Source organism: Symphalangus syndactylus, chromosome 3 (assembly GCF_028878055.3).
Source record: "Symphalangus syndactylus isolate Jambi chromosome 3, NHGRI_mSymSyn1-v2.1_pri, whole genome shotgun sequence".
Lineage (NCBI taxonomy): Eukaryota > Metazoa > Chordata > Mammalia > Primates > Hylobatidae > Symphalangus > Symphalangus syndactylus.
The window spans coordinates 134905342-134926064 of record NC_072425.2 but is presented as its reverse complement, the minus strand read 5'-3'; the positions used below and the strand labels follow the sequence as shown (position 1 = coordinate 134926064).

The following is a 20723-nucleotide window of genomic DNA, read 5'->3' as shown; positions in this document are numbered from 1 at the left end:
ACCATGAGCTAAGCCTCCCATGGGGTCAGTCTCTAATCACCATTTTCCCACGTGAGGAAATAGACTCAGGAGCTGAGTGCAGAGATATCCTCCAAGTCGCGTCACAGGCAGGGTTGCCGAGCCAGGATTTACATCTTCACATTCAAAGTTCGTCATCATGAATTTTGACTCTTGGGGACTGGGCTGAGGAGGGAGTGGTACTGCTCCTGCCAGGGCCAGAGTTGGATGGGGCTTGAAAAGGGGGTTCATGGCAACAGATCTATGGTTCAGGTGAGGAACATCCCCCCTAGCTCCCCACCTGGCTCTAGTTGAAAATGACAACTACAACTGGAGCTGGCTCCTGCGCCCACGACACAGCCATTCATGCTTTTGGTGCACATTCCCCTTAATTACCAAGGCTCCCAATTAACGTGGGCTGCTGTGTCTGGTGCTGGGTTATTTTCTCCTATTTTTCCGTTCCTCGGGGTTTACTATTGTAGAGAGACACCAGGTCTGTCACTGTGTCTGTCTTGCTCCCTTCCCACCCTAACCAGAGGGAAACCGAAAAGCAACAGCTGATGGCAAATCCGCTCCGGCGCTTGCACGCCCCCTCGGCCGCAGTCTCCTGTTGCTTCTCGACGCTTGACTGCCCTTTGGAAAAATCTCTCCGCCCCTCGAGAGGAGAGAGGAGCAGAGGACGCGCGCGAGCACGGAGCGGGAGGACGGACAGGGAGAGGAGGAGAGGGGGTCTGCGCGCGGCCGCTACCCGGAAGCCAGCGGACGGCAGCACGGAGTGGGCTGTCCCCGAGCCCAGCCCCGAGCGAGCCCCCGCCCCCGCCCCCGCAGGACGCGCCTCCCAGCCCGCCCGACTCCTAGGAGGAGGGGAGGCGGGAAAGCAGCTCAAGCCTCACCCACCGCCCTGCCCCCAGCCCCGCCACTCCCAGGCTCCTCGGGACTCGGCGGGTCCTCCAGGAAGTCTCGGAGGGGACCGGCTGTGCAGGTAGGCGGCTGGGGAGGTGGGTAAAGTTGGCTCCTTTTTCCGAGGAGGGGCGAGGCTCGGTGGGGACCCATCTCTGGAGCGCCGGGAGCGCCGGGTTTTGTTTGTTCAGTGGGTGTGTGCGGTCCTCCGCGGTCAGCTGCGCCGCGGTCCCCGCCTGGGCAGCGGGAAACCGGGCTGGGGATGTAAACAAGGAGATCGGCGTCGGAAGAGAGAGGAACCTCTAGGGGAGGCAGGCTGTGGCGCTGGGGGTGACGCTGGTGGCTGGGAATTGCTCTCGGTGCTGCCTTGAGCTTGGGGTCAGGGTTTTCAGGAGAAGGGGAAAGGGCTGCGCCCACCTTTTATCCATGAGGAGTTTTCCCTTTGTTACTTGGAAGCTGTGGACACTTGGTGGAGCGTGGGGAATTACGGACGAGGGCGTGTGGCTGGGTGTGAGTGTGGACATATGAGCGACACAAAATGGAACTTGCTGGTTTGGTGCTTGGGGAAGGTGGGGCTGGGAAGTGGGCACAGGATGGGGGCGCAGGGAAAGAAGGATTCTAGCGCTCGGGGATTCATGAGAGTGCATCATTTTTTCCCTCCTTCTTGTCTATCCATCCAATCCTGTTTCCTTTCCGGGGGGCCCTGGGGTCCGCCATTGCCCCCTTTCCCCAGCAGGGCTGGCCCTGGCAGAGCCTCCCCTATTGTGTCTCCCGGGCTTCCGTGGAGAGTTGGGTGTGCAGCCTGGGGCTCCCAGCGCTGGCTTCTGGCTCTTACAAGTGGTGGCTGGTAGAGGAGGCACCCGAGGGTGGGAGCTGGGAGCAGCCTCGCTGGAAACATGGGCCTGCCTCATTACCTGCTGCAAGCCTGCACGTTCGCGGGACCGTGGCTACTGGAGGCTTCTCCCCACCAGTGTGCCCTCTGCCACTACTTCCTTTGTCTCTGTGGCTTCGTACTCTCTGGCTGGGCTAAGATTTCCAGCTTTGAAGATGGATCAGTGGGCATCTCAGGCCCTCTCTGAAAGGAGCCCCCTCTGGGGATCCAGCCACCCTCATATTATGGATGTGTATGTCTACGTCCGCAACTTAGCCTTTTGCACGTGACTTGCCTGGTCGTTGCCATGGAAACTCCTCCATTTCTCAGCCTCCCTCTTTCTCCTGCCCATTCCTCACCTCCATATCTCCTCCCCTCCCCCCAATATGGTTGCCTAGATACTGGTTATCCCTGGCTAGGAGACCTAGATATCTGGCTCCTACACGCAATTGCAGTGGCCCCTTACTCACACCACCCACTTCACACACACTGCACATCACCAACACCACAAACACATACAGACATATACCACACTATGCAATCAACACACCCTCACACTCACACCACACATACATGTACATCATACCTATACAGACATACACACCAAACACACCGCATATATACCGCACCACCACACACCACCTACAATGCTACACTGCCACCCTACACTTGCACTGTGCACACACACACACACACACACACACACACACTACATCTAAATAAGTCTCAGGCTGGGCTGAGGCAGGGGAGAGAGAGGGCAGTTTCCTTCCTTATCCAGCCACCTCCCTAGGGGTGTAGAGGGGAAGACATGGAGGCTCAGGAAGCCCAGAAGGAAAACCCTAACATCTCCCTGGAAACCCTGCAGAGGAAGGTGGAGGGAAAGGCACTGCCAGATTCCCTCAAAAGAGGAGCCCCTTCCCTAAACCTGGAAGAGAAGGTTGGATAAAGGGTGGGCGCAGCCTTTTTTCCTTCTCAAAGCCGTAGTCCGGAGCTCCAGGTGTTAACGAGAGCCATTCCCAGGTGCTGGGCTCCAGAGGCTGGGCACTGACCAGAATTTCAATGTCTCCACTGCCGCTGCTCTCCTCCCTGACCCAGAGAAAGCCTGAGGCTCTGGGAGTCATCCTCACCAGCAGAGGATCAGGCCAGCTCTGGGACCATCAGAGGCTCTGAGCCCCCACAAAGGAGAGAAGGAAAAGTGGTTACAGTCCCAGGAAGGCCGAGGAGGCCAGGCCAGGGAGGCAGGAAGGGGAGGGAAACCAGAAAGAGGGAAGGAGAGGGGCCACAGGAGTCAAGAAAGCGAAAGTTAGGGCTACCCGCCCTTGCCTGGGGTTCAGGCCACCCTCTCTTCCTGGCACGTTTTCCTGCTTGCCCCTTGGCTCCTCCAAACAGATCTGTGCATCTAGGAGAGGAAGCAGGTGTGCAAAGGGCTCTAGGCTTGCCAGGGTTCTCCCAAGACGTGTGGCTTCTATGGTTGTCAGACGGTAGGCGCCTGGGGGAAGCATTTCCTTCCTGGCTTCCAGCGGATCTTCACACTGACCTGAGGACCGGTTTCATTCAATCCTTCAAAGAACTGTTTGAAGTGTCTACTGTGTATTAATTGCTGGGGACATGAAGGTGAGGAGGGAGACACAGTCCCTGACATCGAAATCCTAGGTTTCTCAGAGCCAGAAGAGGCCTTGAGGGAGCATCCAGTCGGAACACAGTGGGGGAAACTGAGGCTCAGCAGTCACATGGCCAGTAACTGAGGCCTTCTAACTCCTCAGCCAGGATTTTGGCCTTCACACTGCCTGTCCTGCATGCCTTGCTTTCTTTTCTCAGTCACCATCAGAGATGGTGGGTTGATGGAGGGAGAGCCTTTGGTCGGCTGGTGACTGGGACGCCCTTCCAAAATGAGGGTCCCTTAGTGGGCGGGTACAACTGGGAGCCTGCTTCACTATGTTTTCTTGGAAGGCGAGGCTGGAAGCTGTGGCAAGGAGGTGGGGGAGAAGGGGCAGTTTCCTAGACCCTGGAAATTCCCTGACAGCCTCGGGGGAGTCAGCCCACCCAGATCTCCCCTAAATAAGAGCACCTCCTCTCTTCCTCCCAACCTTGTTGGACTTAGTCGGCTGCCATCTGGATGGCAGACTGTGCCAGGTAGCCCCCCAAGACTCCCCTTCGAACAAATCACCCTCTGAGCACCCTGGAGGAAGCAAACCAGTCACGAAAGGCACAGCCCCAAGGAGGCAGGGGAGCCTGAAGTGGAAAGGCCGGGTTCTAGCCCCAGCTCTGCCCCTGAGCTGCTGTGCTACGGAAAGGCAAATGTGTTTATTGCGCAAATAACCCTTTGGATGCAAACCGGGCTTCTGGTGAAATCCAGAAATGGCTTAGACAGCTCTTCAGCAACTGAAAGCCTTTCAGATTTTAGACCTTTGTTTCCGCATCTGTCAATATGGGGTTTAGATTCATGATTTCCAAGGCATGTCTTCCTCTAAATTTGTGTGGATTATACAATCTTGAAAGAGATCCCTTGTGTCTCCAGGTACCAAATAGTACTCATTATTTCATAATACAGGGCTGCAGCTGAGCTGAGCAGGAAGGGGCTGGGCTCTGGTTACCCTGGAGAAAGTCTCCTTTTCACCCAGTGTGGCAGAAGGTGCCCAAGAAGCTGAAACCAAGTTTTTCCTTTAGGGCCGAGGGAGCCGGCTCCTCCTGGACGCTGTGGTCTACCTGGCCTTTTCTACCAGGCTGCACACTGGAGGTGGAGCGGGGGAGGGGTCTTTAAAGAGTTGTTCTGTGGAGGAGACAACTGGAGAGGACTGGGCTCTCATTTTGGAGGTCCATGAAATCTTCTGCAGGGAGAACCCCTGGCCAGCTGGAGAGTTGCAACGAGAGGAGCCGGTCGGGAACACAGTGCTCTGACACTGTCCCTGATGAGAGGCAGGACATCTCCGGCCGAAACAAAAGCATGGAACCAATTTGGCAGCATCGTCTCTGCTCCAGAATCGGGGGAGGGAGAGGTCCCGACCTGGGAAGGGATGAAGCCAGCTTGGAGGCTGCGCAGGAACATGTTTGTTACAAAGATGTGGGAGGGAGTACACAGCCTGGGAAGGGGGCTGGGGCCCCATGGACCGGACTGGGGCCATGGGAATGGGGCTGCCCCAGCTCAGAATATCTGATGTGGGCAGAGAGGGCCAAGGATGAAGGGATGTAGGTAGAATGACAGTGACCCCCACGCAGCTGGAGGACAAAGCCAGGCCCACACTGAGAGACCAGGGGCTAAGGTTTCAAACTCCCTCGTTCACCCTTTTAATAAATGTTCCCCTCATATGTCAGGCAGGCCCTGTGGGCTTCTGAGGTTTCTCCTTCTCTGGAGCCCTCCTGCTCAGGTAGATCAATGGGCTTGTCCTGTTCCGTCCTCTCCCCCACTGTCCACCTCATGTCCACATCCTACCAGGAGGCCCTGCGACCTTCTTCCTCCATAGGAAGAGCCTCTCCATGCAATCACAGGTGCACTTACACTCTCACACACGTTCCCTTCCTCACACATACATCATCTCCCACACCCGACAGGGAGGCAGGGGCTCACACATTCCCACACGCCCTCTCACCTCGCCTGAAGAGCTGCAGTCTCTCAGACCATGGTGATGGCCTGTGAACGTCCACCCTCTCAGCCCACTCCATTTTACCCATTGATGTTACAGCTCAGGTCCGGCTTTGCCACTCCTCTGCTCAAAAACCTCCCTAGGCTCACCAGTGCCTATTAATAAGCACAGGTACGTGGTGCAGGCACTCCAGGCTCAGCGTGACCTGGCTGCAGCCACCTCTGTAGGCACCTTCTTCAGATGGTCATCCGAAGCCTGGTACTGTCTCACCCGCTGCCTGAGCTCAGGCCCTTGCTGGAATGTGCCGAGTAGAGGGTGACAGTCTTTGTAGACACACAAACTTGGATTCTAAACTGGATTCGGATGCTTCCTAGATTTATTCACTTTCCTAAACCTCGGTTTCCTTACCTGTCAAATGAGTGTGAGGACAGTATGAGGTGAGCTGTGTAAAGGGCTCAGCATGCTGCCTAGCATGGAGTAAACACCCAGGAGATATCAGCTGCTGTAATAATGATAGTAATGACACATTATTAGGATTATTAGAATGGCATTATTATTGTTATATCATCCTTTGCGGCTCCTCCCGTGTTTATTCTTTCAAGTAATTATTCCATATTCCCAATAAACAGGCATTAAAATTCCCAATAAACAGGCATTAAAATTCCCAATAAACAAACTCATATACCGTGAATGTCCTGTCAGTTCTTCCTTGAGAGCTCACACCTGCATTTTAGCTGCGGATGGACACGACCCACCTCCCCCCACCCTGCCTGCTCCACTGCACCTCCTCTCAATGGCAGGTCTGTTCTCCCCACAGTGCCTGGCACGGTGTCAGACATGTGGAGAAAGCCCAGTGAGCAGCGTGTGTGCTGTGACACGCATGGGGAAGAGTCCTCACCACCAGGAGGTGTGGACACCCGGTTGCCCTTCCCGGCTGTCTCCCGTACCCCGGTGCACACCACACATTCCCAAGATGCACATCCCTTTATTACCATGCGTCATCTCAGTCTCCCACTTGCTATGGTAGAGTCTAGAAACTAAGAATTTGACCTCATCTGAGGTCTGAGAGATGCTTAAAAGCTGAAGTCAAAGGAGAGAGGCTGATTCGTCACAGCATTTTGGTAGCTGGGATTTGACAGAGACACAGAGATTAGAAATGAGGCAATGGAGGAAGGAGGATGCTGAGAAAGTTTTAAATGCCTGAAAAATTCCCTACAGATCCTTTGGTTGTTCTGAGCTTAGAACGGATTCGACGTAAAGGGATAATGATGCTGAAGTGTCCTTTCATTCACACATCAACATTTATTGAGCGGCTGCTGTGCTCAGTGCCGGGGATCCAGAGATGGCCAGGGTGTGCCTGTGCTCCCAGGGAGCTATGGTGTGATGGGGACATACACTGGTGACAGCCCTATGTGGGAAGGGGTGTAGGTCTTGGCTCTGTGGGGATGAGGATGCATTGAGGGGAGGGAGGGGATAATGTGTTTCCTGAAACAGAGACAGAGTCAGGTCAACAGCCCCTCCTCTAAAGGCAGGGCACATTTCTGGGTATCCAGGCCCGTGGGTCAGTGTTCATCTTCATGCCACTTCTACCCCTAAAAGGGAGACAATATGAAATTGTGCAAAGTGCCCTGTAGGCTGAAACATGCAGGCCAGAGCTGTCCTTCTAAAGAGGTAGGTAGAGAGAGCAAAGGGGGCTGCCTGGTGCTGTGGCCTGGCTGTGGGCAGGGTGGCGTGGGCCTGGCTTCTGGGTTCCTGGCCCTGGCAGCTGCTCTGGGTTTCTGTGTCTGCTGCTGGGACTGCTGTCTGTCCTGTCTTGAATGGGCCTTTGTCAGCAGGTGTGTGGGGGAGGTGATCCCATCCTGGCCTGACTCCATCACGCCCTGCTGGGGCGTGCAGCCTGCTGGGGCCCCAGCCTGTGGCTTCTGTGCAATACCACTCACCATTGAGACTCTCTGGAGCCAGACCGAGGTCTCCTGGGGAACCAGAGGGGCCTCAGCCCCTGTGCTGGCAGACAGGAGGCCTGAATCCCACTCTGACTCCCTCTGGGCAAGGCGTGGCATTGGCCTGTGCCTGAGTTGGCCTCGCAGTACTGTTCTGTGTGCCTGCTTCTGAGGGCTGTTGTGAGAAGTCCATGGGTAATGGCTGGGATGCCACAGTGTCACGGCTGTCAGTGACGGTGAGGTGACAGCAAGACCTGGGAAGGGGGCTCGGGCCGTGAGAATGGGGCTGTCCCAGTTCAGAATATCTGATGTAGGCAGAGAGGGCCAAGGATGAGGGGATGTGGTTGGAATGACAGTGACCGGCATGCAGCTGTAGGGCAAAGCCAGGCCCGCACTGAAAGACTGGAGGCTAAGTTCTCTCCACCATGCCTCTGCTCATGGTCCAGCTTGGGATCTTTCCAGGGAGACTTCCAGAAAACAGGCCTGGGTTTGTGATTTGTGAATTCCGTTTCTGTTTCTGAGGAAGAGGCCTTATTTCTTTTCACAGTCAGTTATTTTCTCACTCTCTCTCTCTCTTGTCTCTCTTCTTCTTCTTCTTTTTCCTCTATCCAAGTTTCTCTTCCCTAGAAAGAACTTCATGTTTTCATGTTAAAGATAAAGGTGCCTCCAGGTTAAAAATAAGTCCTGCTATATGACAAGAGAGTTTTGCCTCTCCTGCTTTATCCTCTGCAGCTGGGCTGAGTTGGGTCTGGGCCGGTTGAGTCCAGGGGACCTGACGACTCAGCCTCCAGCACCCTAGCAGTGGGAGTGCCCCTCTTCCATGAATAAGGGATGGAGGGGCAGCATTCCAGCCATTGGGCTACTGAAGGCGCCTGACTGGAGAGGGAAAGGCCACCCTGGGAGGTGTCAGCCACAGTGATGCTCTGGGCGGAGGTGCCCTGTCCTGCTCCTAGACTGTCCAGCTGCCTTCCTGGCAGCTTGGGGAATTCAGCAGTGTCTGCAGCCTCCTTGAGCTGTGGACTGCTGGAATTTCACCACCCTCTGCTCTGTCCTTTCCTTTGCCAGTCTCTGTCCAGTCTCCTCATCAGCTCCTCTCTGGAACATTGCTGGCTGGGCGGGGCAGGCAATCATTTCAAGTTAGGCGATTTAACAATAATTGATGCTTAATTGTTTATTTGATGGGCATTTAAAATGCAAATTGAAGGAACTGGGTGCATTTTCCACTGATGGATCTGTGACCTCTGGTCAACCCAAAGCACTTGTTTTAAAAGGCAGCTTTAAAAGCCCTTGATGGTTGTTTGTTTGCTCTGTGGCTCTGAACCAGAGAAGCCCAGCTCCTGTTACACATTCACCAAACGCCGGGAAGGTGAGCAGGAGCCAGAGTGCTGGGATGGGGTTGAGGATTGCTTTTAACTGAATTTTTGAATTTTTACTATTTTTCTACGAATAGACTATCTTTTTAGAACAGTTAGATTTACAGAAAACTTGGGCAGATTGTATGAGTTCCAATTTTCTCCCCTGGCATGCAGTTTCTGCTATTGTTACGATCTTACATTAGGGTGGTACATTTGTTACAATTAATGAACAAATATTGGTACAATAATATTTACTAACATTGACACTTTATTAAAATGTCGTTCGTTTGTACCTTATGTCCTTTTTCTGTTCTAGGATCCCATCCAGGATACCACACTCCATTGAGTCATGCCTCTTTAGGTGCCTCTGGGTGGTGACCGTTTCTCAGGCTTCCCAGGACTTTGACAGTTCTGAGGGTCACCGGTCAGGTGTATTGTAGGATACGGCCCTGTTGGGATTTGTCCCATGCTCTCCTCATGATTAGACTGGAGTGATGGGTTTTAGGGAGGAAGATCACAGAGGAAAAGTGTTGTTTTCATCACATCACACCAAGATGATACAATCAGCATGATTCATTGCTGTTGACGTTGACGGGACTGGGTTTTCCATCCCTTTCATGCCCCCCACGCAGCACAGTTTCAAGGCCTGGTGACTGGAGCTGTGTTCTCTCCGCTCCTCGAGACAAACATACCAATCCATCAGCCAGCAGTTTCGGCCGTCCTCACCATCCCAGGTGAGGACAGATCATGGGGTAGCACAGAGACTTTTCTGATAGGAGAATCTTAATGAAGCGAGCATGAAACAGAATGTGCTATGTGCCAAATTAGTGCCAACAACAGGCAACAGGCGCTCTTGGAGTCTGGAGAAAGGGGTCTACGTGGAGTGGCAGCTGGACAAAGGTAGCATTTATTTACCTTGGCTGCACATCAGAATGAGTGGGGGAGATTCTCAAAATTACCGATGTCTTGCCCTTGGCTATACCGCCCAGGTTTAGAGCTGAATGTGGCTGAGTTGATATCCAGGCATCTTTTTTCTTTCTTTCTTTTTTTTTTTTTTTCTGAAGCTGTTCATGTGATCCTAAGGTACAACCAGAGTTGAGAACTGGAATAAACAAGGAAGGGAAGGGCATTGTAAGTAGAAGGAACAGAATATACAAAGGCACACAGTTAGAGACACACGTGGCAGAAGATGGAACATAGACCATCTTAGCGGAAAATAATGAGAAGACACTGGAGGGGTAGAAGAGAGGTACACTTAGAGGTTTTCATACGCCAAAAATAAGTTTGGATTTTAAAAAACTAAATAGGACATAGAGGCACCACTGAATGCCTTTGAGTTTGGGAGGGAGGTATTGGGAGTACACTTTAGAAAGGTTACTCCTGCAGTAATCAGTGTCCAAGACTGAGGGGAAGGGGGAGGTTAAAGATGTGTCCAGCTACTGCATTATTAGGTAAGTTACCCAGAGGAGTGATGGAAAGAACGTTCCGATTAGAGAGATACTGCAAGTGCGAGCATGGCTAGGACTTTGCCACAGATGCAGTGTGGAGATGGGGAAGGAGAGAGGAACCCCTGGAAACTTGGTGAGGCCGTAAGCTCCGTCAGGCAGGGAGGCAGGGACTGTGTCTGTCTTGCTCACTGCAGTGCCCTCAGTGATGAGTGAAGTGCCTGGAAAAACATTAGGCCATCAATAAATATTTGTTAACTTGGTTACTGGAAGGATAAGGGTGCCATTGTTTCCAAAATTACACCTTGTTCCAAAAGTACTCTCTTTCTCCCCCAGTTTCTCCACCTAAATGCAGGCAAATTTCTCTGCTGTGGAAAGCAATCTGATTAAATAACTCAGGGCAAGATATAAATGACTGTTAGGACTGGGAGTATTTCTCTTGTAGTGATGTCGTGACATTTAAACGTCTCTCCTTGGGAAGAATTGTTGTGGAGGCAGATACATTTTTGAGTAGGGGTGGCCTTTATTTCGATTCTACACCCTCATCTAATTCTGAGCCATACCAGAAAAAAAGGTGATCTGCAGCTTTGCAGCCCACGGTGAAAGGCTGCCGGCTAGTAGTTCTTTTGGCATCCACCCTGAGCTGAGCTCTAGTGGACAGAATAGCCTACAACTGGTCTGGGACTCCATCCAGTACTCAGCATAAATGCACTGGTATTCTGCTAGGCAAAGTGCAGCAGGGCATTCAGCAGCTATGAGATGGACAGAGGCTGAGAGGGACACAGGAGTGCCTGTGCTGACGCCAAAGCTCAGCGGGGACTGATGGGGCATCGCTGGGAACAGCTGGGATCCGACAATGGGTAACAGACATGCCACGACCTCCCCTCTTAACAGGCCCCAGGGTCCCAGCCTTACCCCAACCTCAGTCATAGTCAGCAGAACACAGTTGGGCAAGAAAATGTGAAAGGAGGAAAAAGGGGATAATGCTTGCCAAAGTTTGAAAAGCTGTATTTTGGGTTATTCTTCCCTGGCCTGGGTAAGAACACCCTCAAGTGAGCCCAGCTTAGGGTCAACATTTTTTTTCCCATCACCTATACCCATTTTCCCCCCAGTTTTTTTTAGTATGGTAAAATACACATAACATAAAATGTACTATGATTTTTCAGTGTACATTTCAGCAGCGAGGTAAGTATATCCATATTGTTGTGGAACCATCACCACCATCCATCTCCAGAACTCCCATCGTCTTGTGAAACTGAAACTCCATACCCGTTAAACACTCACTCCACATTTCCCCCTTCCCAGAGCCGCTGGCAACCACCATTCTCCTTTTTGTCTCTGATTTTGACTACTCTACGGGCCTTATATAAGTGGAATCATATGGTACTTGTCCTTCTGTGACTGGCTTATTTCACTTAGCATCACGTCCTCAAGGTTCATCCATGTTGTTGCTGGAACCAATAAGGACATGAAAAGATGCTCAGCCTCACCACAGGCACTCTTTTTTGTTTTTTGAGATGGAGTCTTGTTCTGTCACCCAGGCTGGAGTGCAATGGCACAATCTCACTGCAACCTCCACCTCCTGGGTTCAAGCAATTCTCCTGCCTCAACCTCCTGGGTAGCTGAAACTACAGGCACGCACCACCACGCCTGGCTAATTTTTTTGTATTTTAGTAGAGATGGCGTTTCACCATGTTGGCCAGACTGGTCTCAAACTCTTGACCTCAGGTGATCCACCCGCTTCGATCTCCCAAAGTGCTGGGATTACAGGCATGACCCACCGTGCCTGGCCAGGATGTTCAACCTCACCACAAGCATTCTTATGTTCCTCCTCAGTCTCTGTCCATCTCACAGCTGCTGGGCACAAGATTCATCCATGTGTTGGAATTTCTTTCCTTTTTAAGGTTGAATAATATTCCTTTATGTGTATATACCACATTTCGCTTATCCATTAATCCGCTGATGAAACCTGGGTTGCTTCTGTGTTTTAGCTGTTGTGAATAATGCTGCTATGAACATGGGTTTACAAATATCTCTTCAAGGTTCTATTTCCAATTCTTTTGGGTATATATCCAGAGGTGGAATTGCTGGATCATATGGGAATTCTATTTTTAATATTTTAAGGAACCACTCTACTGTTTTCCATGGCAGCTGTGCATTTTACATTCCTAGCAACAGTGCACAATGCTTCCAATTTCTCCACATCCTCATCAACACTTGTTATTTTCTTTCTTTCTTTTTTTTATAGCAGCTATCCTAATGGATATGAGGTGGTACTCATTGTAGTTTTGATTTGCATTTTCCTAATTATTATTGAGGTTGAGCATCTTTTCATGTGCTTATTGGCCTTTTGTATATCTTCTTTGGAGAAATGTTAGTTCAAGTTATTTGCTCATTTTTGAATTGGATTGTTTGCTTTTTTTGTTGTTGAGTTTTAGGAGGTCTCTATTAATTCCTTATCAGATGTATGATTTGAAAATATTTCCTTCCACTCTGTGGTATATTTGATCTGTTGATTGTGTCTTTTGATGCGCAACATTTTTACATTTTTATAAAGTCTAATTTTTCGGCCAGGCGCGGTGACTCATGTCTGTAATCCCAGCACTTTGGGAGGCCAAGGCCGGAGGTCAGGAGTTCGAGACCAGCCTGACCCACATGGAGAAACCCTGTCTCTACTAAAAATACAAAAATTGGCTGGGTTTGGTGGTGGGCGCCTGTAATCCCAGCTACTCAGGAAGCTGAGGCAGGAGAATTGCTTGAACCCTGGAGGTGGAGGTTACAGTGAGCCGAGATTGAGCCGTTGCACTCCAGCCTGGGCGACAGGGTGAGACTCCATCTCAAAAAAAAAAGTCCACTGTGTCTATTTTTTTCTTTTGTTGCCTGTGCCTTTATTGTCATATTCAAGAAACCATTGCCATATCCAATGTCATAAAGCTTTTGCTGTGTTTTTTTCTAAGAGTTTTAAGTTTTAGGTTTTACCTGTGGGTCATGGATCCAGTTAGGTTAAATTTTGTGTATGGCGTTAAGTAAGGGTCTACCTTTATTCTTTTGCATGTGTACATCTGGTTTTCCTGGCACTTACTTATTGAAAAGACTGTCTTTTCCCCCATTGAATGGTCTTGGCACCCAAGTCAAAAATCTTTTGACCACATCTGTGGGGGTTACTTCTGGACTTTATCCTACTCTATTGGTGTATATATGTCTGTTCTTATGTCACACACTAGTAAATTTTGAAATCAGGAAGCTTGAGTCCTTCAGCTTTGTTCTTTTTAGGATTTTTTTGGCTATCCGGGGTCCCTTGAGATTCCATATGTATTTTAGCATATGTTTTTCTGTTTCTACAAACAAATGTCATTGGGATTTTGATAGGGATTGCATTAAATCTATAGATCATTTTGGATAGTATTAATTTCTTAAAAATATTAGGTCTTTCACTCTACAAACATGGACTATTTTTTCCGTGTATTTACATCTTCTTTAATTTTTTTGAGAAATGTTTCTATTGCATGAGTTTCTCATCATCTTGGTTAATTTCTAAATATTTTATTCTTTTTGATATTATGATATGGAGGTGTTTTTTTAGTTTCTTCTTCAGATTTTTAATTGTTAATGTATAGAAATACAATTGTTTTTTGTGTGTTGACCTTGTATCCTGCTACATTGCAGAATTTATTAGTTCTTACAGTTTTTATGTGTGATCTTTAGGGTTTCCTATGTATAAGATGATACCATCTGTGAACAGAGATCATTTTACTTCTTCCTTTCCAATTTGGATGCCTTTTACTTATTTGTTTATTTTGCATAGTTGCTCTGGCTAGGACTTCCAATACTGTGTTAAATAGAAATGGTGAAAGGGGATATCCTTGCCTTGTTCCTGATGTTAGAGGAAAAGCTTTAAGTCTTTCACCATTGAGTGTGATGTTTGTTGTGGGTTTTTTTTTTTTTTTAAACTTATGGCTTGTATTATGTTGAGGTAGTTTCCTTCTATTCCTAATTTGTTGAATGTTTTCCTCATGGGAGGATGTTGATGTCAAATGCTTTTTCTGCATCAATTGAGATGATCATGTGGTTTTTTACCCTCTGTTTTGCTAATGTGGTATATTATATTGATTGATTTTCATATGTTGAACCATTTTTGCATTCCAGGAATAAATTGGGGCCTCCAATTTTATTTCCCGTAGTTCCTGCCCATTTCCACATGTGCCAGGGAGGCAGCAAGAAAGAGTGGAAGGTGCATGGCACCAGCAGAATTAGTGACAGTTCCAGGTATGCTTTTGTTAGCTGTTGGGCCTTGGGCAATATAGTATAAGCCTGAGCCTCTCCTTTTCTAATCTGTAAAATGGCAGCAATAACCAACATCCCATGGAGTTGTGATGTTTCTTTGAGCTAATGGTTGTAATGTTGTTTGGTGAATAAGGTGTCTTATAAATGATTGGCGTTATTAACATCATCACATCATCGTCATCATCATCATCATCATCCCCTTTGACCAATGTGGGCAGGGAACAGGAATATGCAACATGTAAGACACAGCAGCTCCCCTTTCTCTTTTGACAGTGACAGATACACTGAATGGCCCAGGGCTGAGGGACAAGAGTTCGTATCTTAATACATCTTGCCGTGACCTCCTCAACCCAAGGAGGCTGGAGGAACAGGGCCATCTTAGGAACAGCACTTTGATTTTGCAGAAGTCCATTTGGCCCTGCCTGTGTGTCTCAGGGCCCAACCCTTCTAGAGAGATACCCTGAAGGGGCGCTTTATGGGAGGCAGTGGCTTCTCCTTGAATGACCTTGGTGAAGGAAGAAGATTGGGCATGGTGACGAGAGGAGGTGGCTGAGGACCTTGTGGGCTGGGCCTCAGTCTGGGATAGCCGCAGGCTTCTGGTCTCTTTCCAGCAGAGACACTGTGTCTTCTGGGCAGCGGCCCTGTAGCCAGGGAAGGGCGTGAGATGTTTTCTCCCAGGAACAGCAGCTGTCTGTTGACTTTTCCTTCTCAGACCCTGCCCTGGTGCATTTTCCTGTCTCTGCTTTTTGGCGCATCTGTGTGAGTATGGCACGCAGGGCATGGTGGAGGCACCCAGGGCAGCCGAGGCCTCAGAAGGAGGAGGATGACGTGAGGGCTTGCTTGATGCTTCCTCCAAAGCCAATTCTCTTCTCTCAGCAGCCTCCACCTCTCCTGGCTTCACCACCTGTGTCCCTCCTTCCCATTTTCCAGCTCAGTTTCTGCGGGGACTTGGCCCCTGGGCCAGCCTCTCCCGGCTTGAAGCCTCTTTCTTTCTCTTTCCTTTGCCTGCTTCTGCCACTTCCTCTGGGGCATCGCCTTTTCAGTTTCTCCTCCTCCGGGTTTTCTGTCCTCTCCTGCTGCCTCATGTCCTCTGCCTGTCTTGCTTCTGTGTCTCTCGTGGGGGCGCCCTCAGTTTGGGCCTGGGAAGATATGTCCCTTGCTTTAGCTGTCCCAGCCAGATGTGTCCTCCGTGGGCCACGTGTCTGCAGCTCTGGATGACATAGGCTGTTTGTCTTGAGGGAGGAAAAGGCAGTGGCTGGGAGCTGGTGTCAGCTGTGGGCCCGAGGCCCCGCCACACCCTGTGACCGCACGAGGCCCCTCCACACCCTGTGACCACACAAGGACCCTGGAGCTTTCCAGTGGTTGGAGGACAATGTTAAAAAGAAGGGCAGGGGGAGGAAGTAACTGGGGCCCTCTGCCTAGCCCCCATTTCTGTTTATCTTTTCATTTTCCTGGAAAAGGTAGAAATGAAGGAGGAAGCCAAGGACAGAGTTGGGGAGTGATACAGTAATGATACTAACAGGTGATGCTTCACCAGCGGTTACTATTCGCCAGGCTGTACTCAGCTCCGTCCACAGGCCGTCTCTTTTCATTGCAAATGACAGCAACAGAACTCCATCTAGTTGAGTCGAAGCAGGGGTATCAGTTTACAGAGCCAGACTCAGGAAGGGTGTGGCCCTCTGGTTTGGGAACACAGGAGCCTGAGGCACAGCTAGGAAGCTCTCTGGGCCCCTCCTCCCTGCCTCTCTCCCCTGCCAGCTCTGTACCTGTCAACCTGTCAGCTGTTGGCCGACTTCTCCCCCAACAGACTCCTCCTTCCATCCGGCAGGACGCTGAGGTCTTTCCTACTATGTCTTTTAGCTACAGGGGAGGAGCTGAGATTGGCAGTCTCCCGTAGACCAGCCGGGTTGGAGTAGGGGCAGAGCAGCTCCCTTCCAAAAGGGGATGCCATTCACAGAAGAGGAGACTGATGTGGGCACAAAGACCACCTCATCTGACCCTCACTGCTCCCGAGATGCATGCTGTTATGCCCATCTTGCAGTTGCAGAAGCCAAGACTCTGAGAAGCCAAGTAACGCTCCTGAGGCCACAGAGCCACTGAGTGGCAGAGAGGAGGGAGAGCTGAGTGCTCTGAGCAAGGACCCTGGAGCCAGGTTGCTTGAGGTTGAATCTAGGCTCTGCTACTTTCTAGTTCTGGAATTTTGGGCAGCTTACTTAATCTTTCTGGCCTCAGTCTGCCCATCTGTGTAAAGGGAATGATCGTAATAATAGCTGCTTCTTAGGACTATTATAAGGGTAGAATGAGTTATATAACCATTTGAATAACACTTGGCATGGCATGAGCACCTTACGAATGTTACATGTTGTTATCAGGGTGTTTTACAGTTTACAAAGAACCTTCACACGTATTATCTCACTTGACCTTGATCATAGCCTTGGAAAGTGGACAAGGGAACGGACTGGCAGATTCTGCACTGATTCTGCGCTGCCCGCACCCCATGCTCTCACCCACGGCCTAATCAGCTGCAGGGTTCTGTAGCCTGTTTTTAAAAATCCCCCACCCAAGTAAACAGCTCTCTGTCCAACAAGTGAGTATCAGTGCTTTCTCAGGGGTGAGCCGACAGGATTGTACATTCTGCTGTCTCTCTAGCGTGCAAATATGTATGAAGCTAGAGCTGCTGGAAGCTTAGTAAATGTTCATCCAGAGGTGGGAGCCCCTGCATTGTGGCTGTCCGCGCAGAGCTCTCTCAGGTAGCTGTGTCTTGCGGCCTCAGCCTCCTGGACTGGGATGGGAATGAGAAAACAGGGTGGCAGCTATCTAGAGAAGGTGGGCCCTTCAAAGAGCCACAGTGCAGGTGGCCCCTCATGGCTCTTTACCCCCAAGTGGATGTGATCCCTCCCTGTGAGGTGGGGCCTGAGGGCTGGAGTTTGGGGCTGGCTCTGGGATGGAGGGAAACCTACTCATAGCAGGAAGACTCCCTGCCCTCCACCAACAGCCAGGCAGACAGAGCAGGGCTGAAGTCCAGAATCCTGCACTTATTCTCCAGGGCACCTCTCTTTCCCTGCCTCAGTTTCTTTCCCTGTAAAATGCTTTTGACGATAACAAAAGGCCTTCGGCAGACATGGAGCCCAACTCCTCACTCTCTCACACAGGGGAGCAAGCAGGTGATGAAAACAGGCCTCTCCCATGACCCCAGCTGTGCAGTGAGGGTGAGCTTGGTGCAGGTGGCTATTGCTATAGCGTGGATCTGAGTAGTGTACGACCAGACTAAGGATGCAAACGGAAGCTCCGGACTAAAAATTATCACAGACAGACTGGTCAAATGTACTGGGAGAGAGGTGGGATCTTTATATTCCTAAGACCTTAGCAAGTCTTACTGTTTGGAAGGAAAATAGGGGGAGGACAGTCTGATTTATTTGTGCTAAGCAAGAGCTTTTGGAGACAAGGGACTGGCTCCGAAGGCTTTTTAAGGCCTCCTTAGGTCTTGGATTTCATGAAAGGGCCACATGTGCACATTATCAGTGTTACCATCGGGTTATGTTTAAGGATTAAGTGAGAATAAATATTTAAAGCACTAAGAATAGTGCCTGGCCTGTATCGTTTGTCGTGATTATAATTATTACCTCTTGTATCTAATACAGACCCCCAGACTGGGCCTCAAGTGTGGGTTTTCATCTCAGAATTTTTAATTCCTCTAGTTTCTTCTGTGGCATCCATAGAAGGGCTCCTATGATGCAGGCTGACCTCTGTGTCCAGCCTTCTGGTTCAAGGCCGCTGCCTGGGAAGTGTGCAGTGTGAGTCAGGGGTTTGCTTTGTAAAGGCACAAGGAGCTCCAACCCCGGACCTCCCTCCTCAGGGGATTCACATTCGCCCGCCAGTGGCTCCACAGTGTCCTGCCAAACTGGGTGTGGCTGGACCTGGGGTCGGGACACTCACTGGCTTGGGGCGGGGGTCTTGCACAGTGTCTAGGAGGCAGGAGCTGTATCTCATAGCCACATAAGCAAAGGGACTTTTGAGCAGCCTCCCAGAAGGTGTTGAAAATGATGCAGAATTGGCAGGGTGTGGTGGCTCACATCTGTAATCCCAGCACTTTGGGAGGCTGAGTTGGGCGGATCACGGGAGGTCAGGAGTTGGAGACCACCCTGGCCAATATGGTGAAACCCCGTCTCTACTAAAAATACAAACTTAGCTGGGCGTGGTGGCTCGCACCTGTAGTCCCACCTACTCGGGAGGCTGAGGCAGGAGAATCGCTTGAGCCTGGGAGGAGGAGGTTGCAGTGAGCCAAGATCGCGCCACTGCACACTCCAGCCTGGTGACAGAGCGAGACTCTCTTTAAAAAAAAAAAAAAGAAAGAAAGAAAAAGAAAATGAAGCAGAATCGACCCTCCGTTTTACAAAAACAGAGGACGAACCTGGGCCATGACTCTGGGTCCCTGTGGCTTGGGAACTTTGACAGGAGAGTGTTTAGGGCACAGAGTTGGGGGTGTGAGGCTGAGTGTGGTCCTTACCGCTGTTTCCAAGCTGGTGGTCACATGAGGCCCAAGGTGAGAGGAGAAAGCAGCCCTGACATGGAGAAGGAGTGAGGGGTGCCGGGCTCAGCCAGGAGGGACCCTGGGAAAGCCCCCCTGGAGCTCTGCTCGCCATACATCCCCCAAGTGGATGATGACTGTCCTTTTGTCCTTCATTTTCCTTTTAATCCTGCAAGAGAACTTCAGCCAAAGCATCTGAGACAGGAAGCAGAAAAAGGAGGGACAGTTTGGAGAGGAAAAACGCAGCTGTGTGTGAGTGGGGAGGTACTTTGGTTGGATGCCAAGGGCACCAGGATGCCCCAGCATGGATGGGAAGCAGGGGGATGCTGGAGTGGGGCTGGGGTGGGGTGCCAAGGAAGGTCAAGGAGAAGAACATCCAGCCTCTCTAGTACTGAGGCCTCTCTGGGATTCTTTATCTTTTGTCTGAAAGCATTATGAGGCTTACATTCCCATAAAAATAAAACACATTCCAAAGCCAAGGCCAGGGTTTGGGCATTCTCTGCTGGTTTGTACTGACCACTCCCCCAAGTCCCATTCATGAGCATGGAGAATAGAGAACTAATGGTAAAGCTGATAGTCTGCAGGCATGGCCCTTTCATGGAAACAGAGGGCTAAGGAGGCCTTAAAAAGCCTTCGGGGCCAGTCCTTTGTCTCCAAGAGGTCTTGCTTAGCACAAATAGATCAGACCACTCTCCCCCTATTTTCCTCCCGGACAGTAAGACTTGCTAAGGTCTTAAGAATATAAATATTCCACCTGGGCTGGGTGTGGTGGCTCACGCCTGTAATTCCAGCACTTTGGGAGGCTGAGGTGGGTGGCTCATGAGGTCAAGAGATCGAGACCATCTTGGCCAACATGGTGAAACCCTGTCTCTACTAAAAATACAAAAATTAGCTGGGCATGGTGGCGCGTGGCTGTAATCCCAGCTACTCGGGAGGCTGAGACAGGAGAATCGCTTGAACCCGGGAAGCAGAGGTTGCAGTGAGCCAAGATCGCACCACTGCACTCCAGCCTGGGCTACAGAGCGAGACTCCGTCTCAAAAAAAAAAAAAAAAAAATCCGCTTCTTTCCCAGTACATCTGACCAGTTTGTCTGTGACCTCCCAGTTTTCATTCTTAGTCTAACCTTACACAACGCAGATCCATGCTGCAGCAATAGCCACCTGCACGAAACTCACCACATCACCAGGGGATCATGGGAAAGACCTGTTCTCATCACTTGTTTACTCCCCTGTGTGAGATAGTGAGCATTTGGGCCCCATGCCTCCAGAAGACCCATTCTAGACATGATTCCATCCCTCGCCTTCCCTGAAGCCAGCACTGTCACCTCCCATCTCCAATCCAAGGAGGCTGTCAGTGGCTTCCCTCCTGCCCTCTCATGTCCCTGGCCACCCCATTCCTGCAGGGCCTCACCTTCTCTGGCCCCATCCGGGCTGCCCCATTTCCCTTTGGCATTGCTCAGCCTTCCTTCCCTCTGTTCCTGGCCGCTGCTCTGCCAGCCCTGTCCTGCCCACCTCCCAATCCCAGCACATCAGAACAGCAGTCAAGAGTGGGAAGTGTATATTCTGAGCCCTGCCCTACCCCTAAATAACTGGATGAATCAGGTACCTCATCTCTCTTTGGGCCCCAATTTTCACAAATAAAAAGCAGGAGCCCAATCACTGTAACCGACTGTGATGAATTCTGTGATGCTAACTCCATCTGGCAGACCTCACATCTTGGTTGTACTCAATATATACACAGTCGAATCTTTTTTTAATAGACTTCTTGGTTGCAAAGATCTAAATACGTCATAGACTAAATCATATCCCTTTGCATATAATAA

At 50.4% G+C, this 20723-nt stretch overlaps 2 protein-coding genes across 3 annotated transcripts in view; both read left to right on the top strand.

The window, feature by feature from the left end:
* Positions 1-246: 246 nt before the first annotated feature.
* LOC134736263 (atherin-like) lies at positions 247-1203 on the top strand. The gene is made up of 3 exons (XM_063636653.1): positions 247-270; positions 534-979; positions 1116-1203. The coding sequence occupies exons 1-3, from the start codon at positions 262-264 to the stop codon at positions 1201-1203; spliced, it is 543 nt and encodes a 180-aa protein (XP_063492723.1). The 5' UTR covers positions 247-261.
* FXYD6 (FXYD domain containing ion transport regulator 6) overlaps positions 824-20723 on the top strand; it is a 39577-nt gene continuing 19677 nt past the window's right edge. The window contains exon 1 of one of the 2 annotated variants that reach the window (XM_055273299.2): positions 824-979. The gene's annotated coding sequence lies outside the window, so the exon portion shown is untranslated. The remainder of the gene's footprint in view (positions 980-20723) is intronic. The other variant, XM_055273298.2, reaches the window with a different exon arrangement.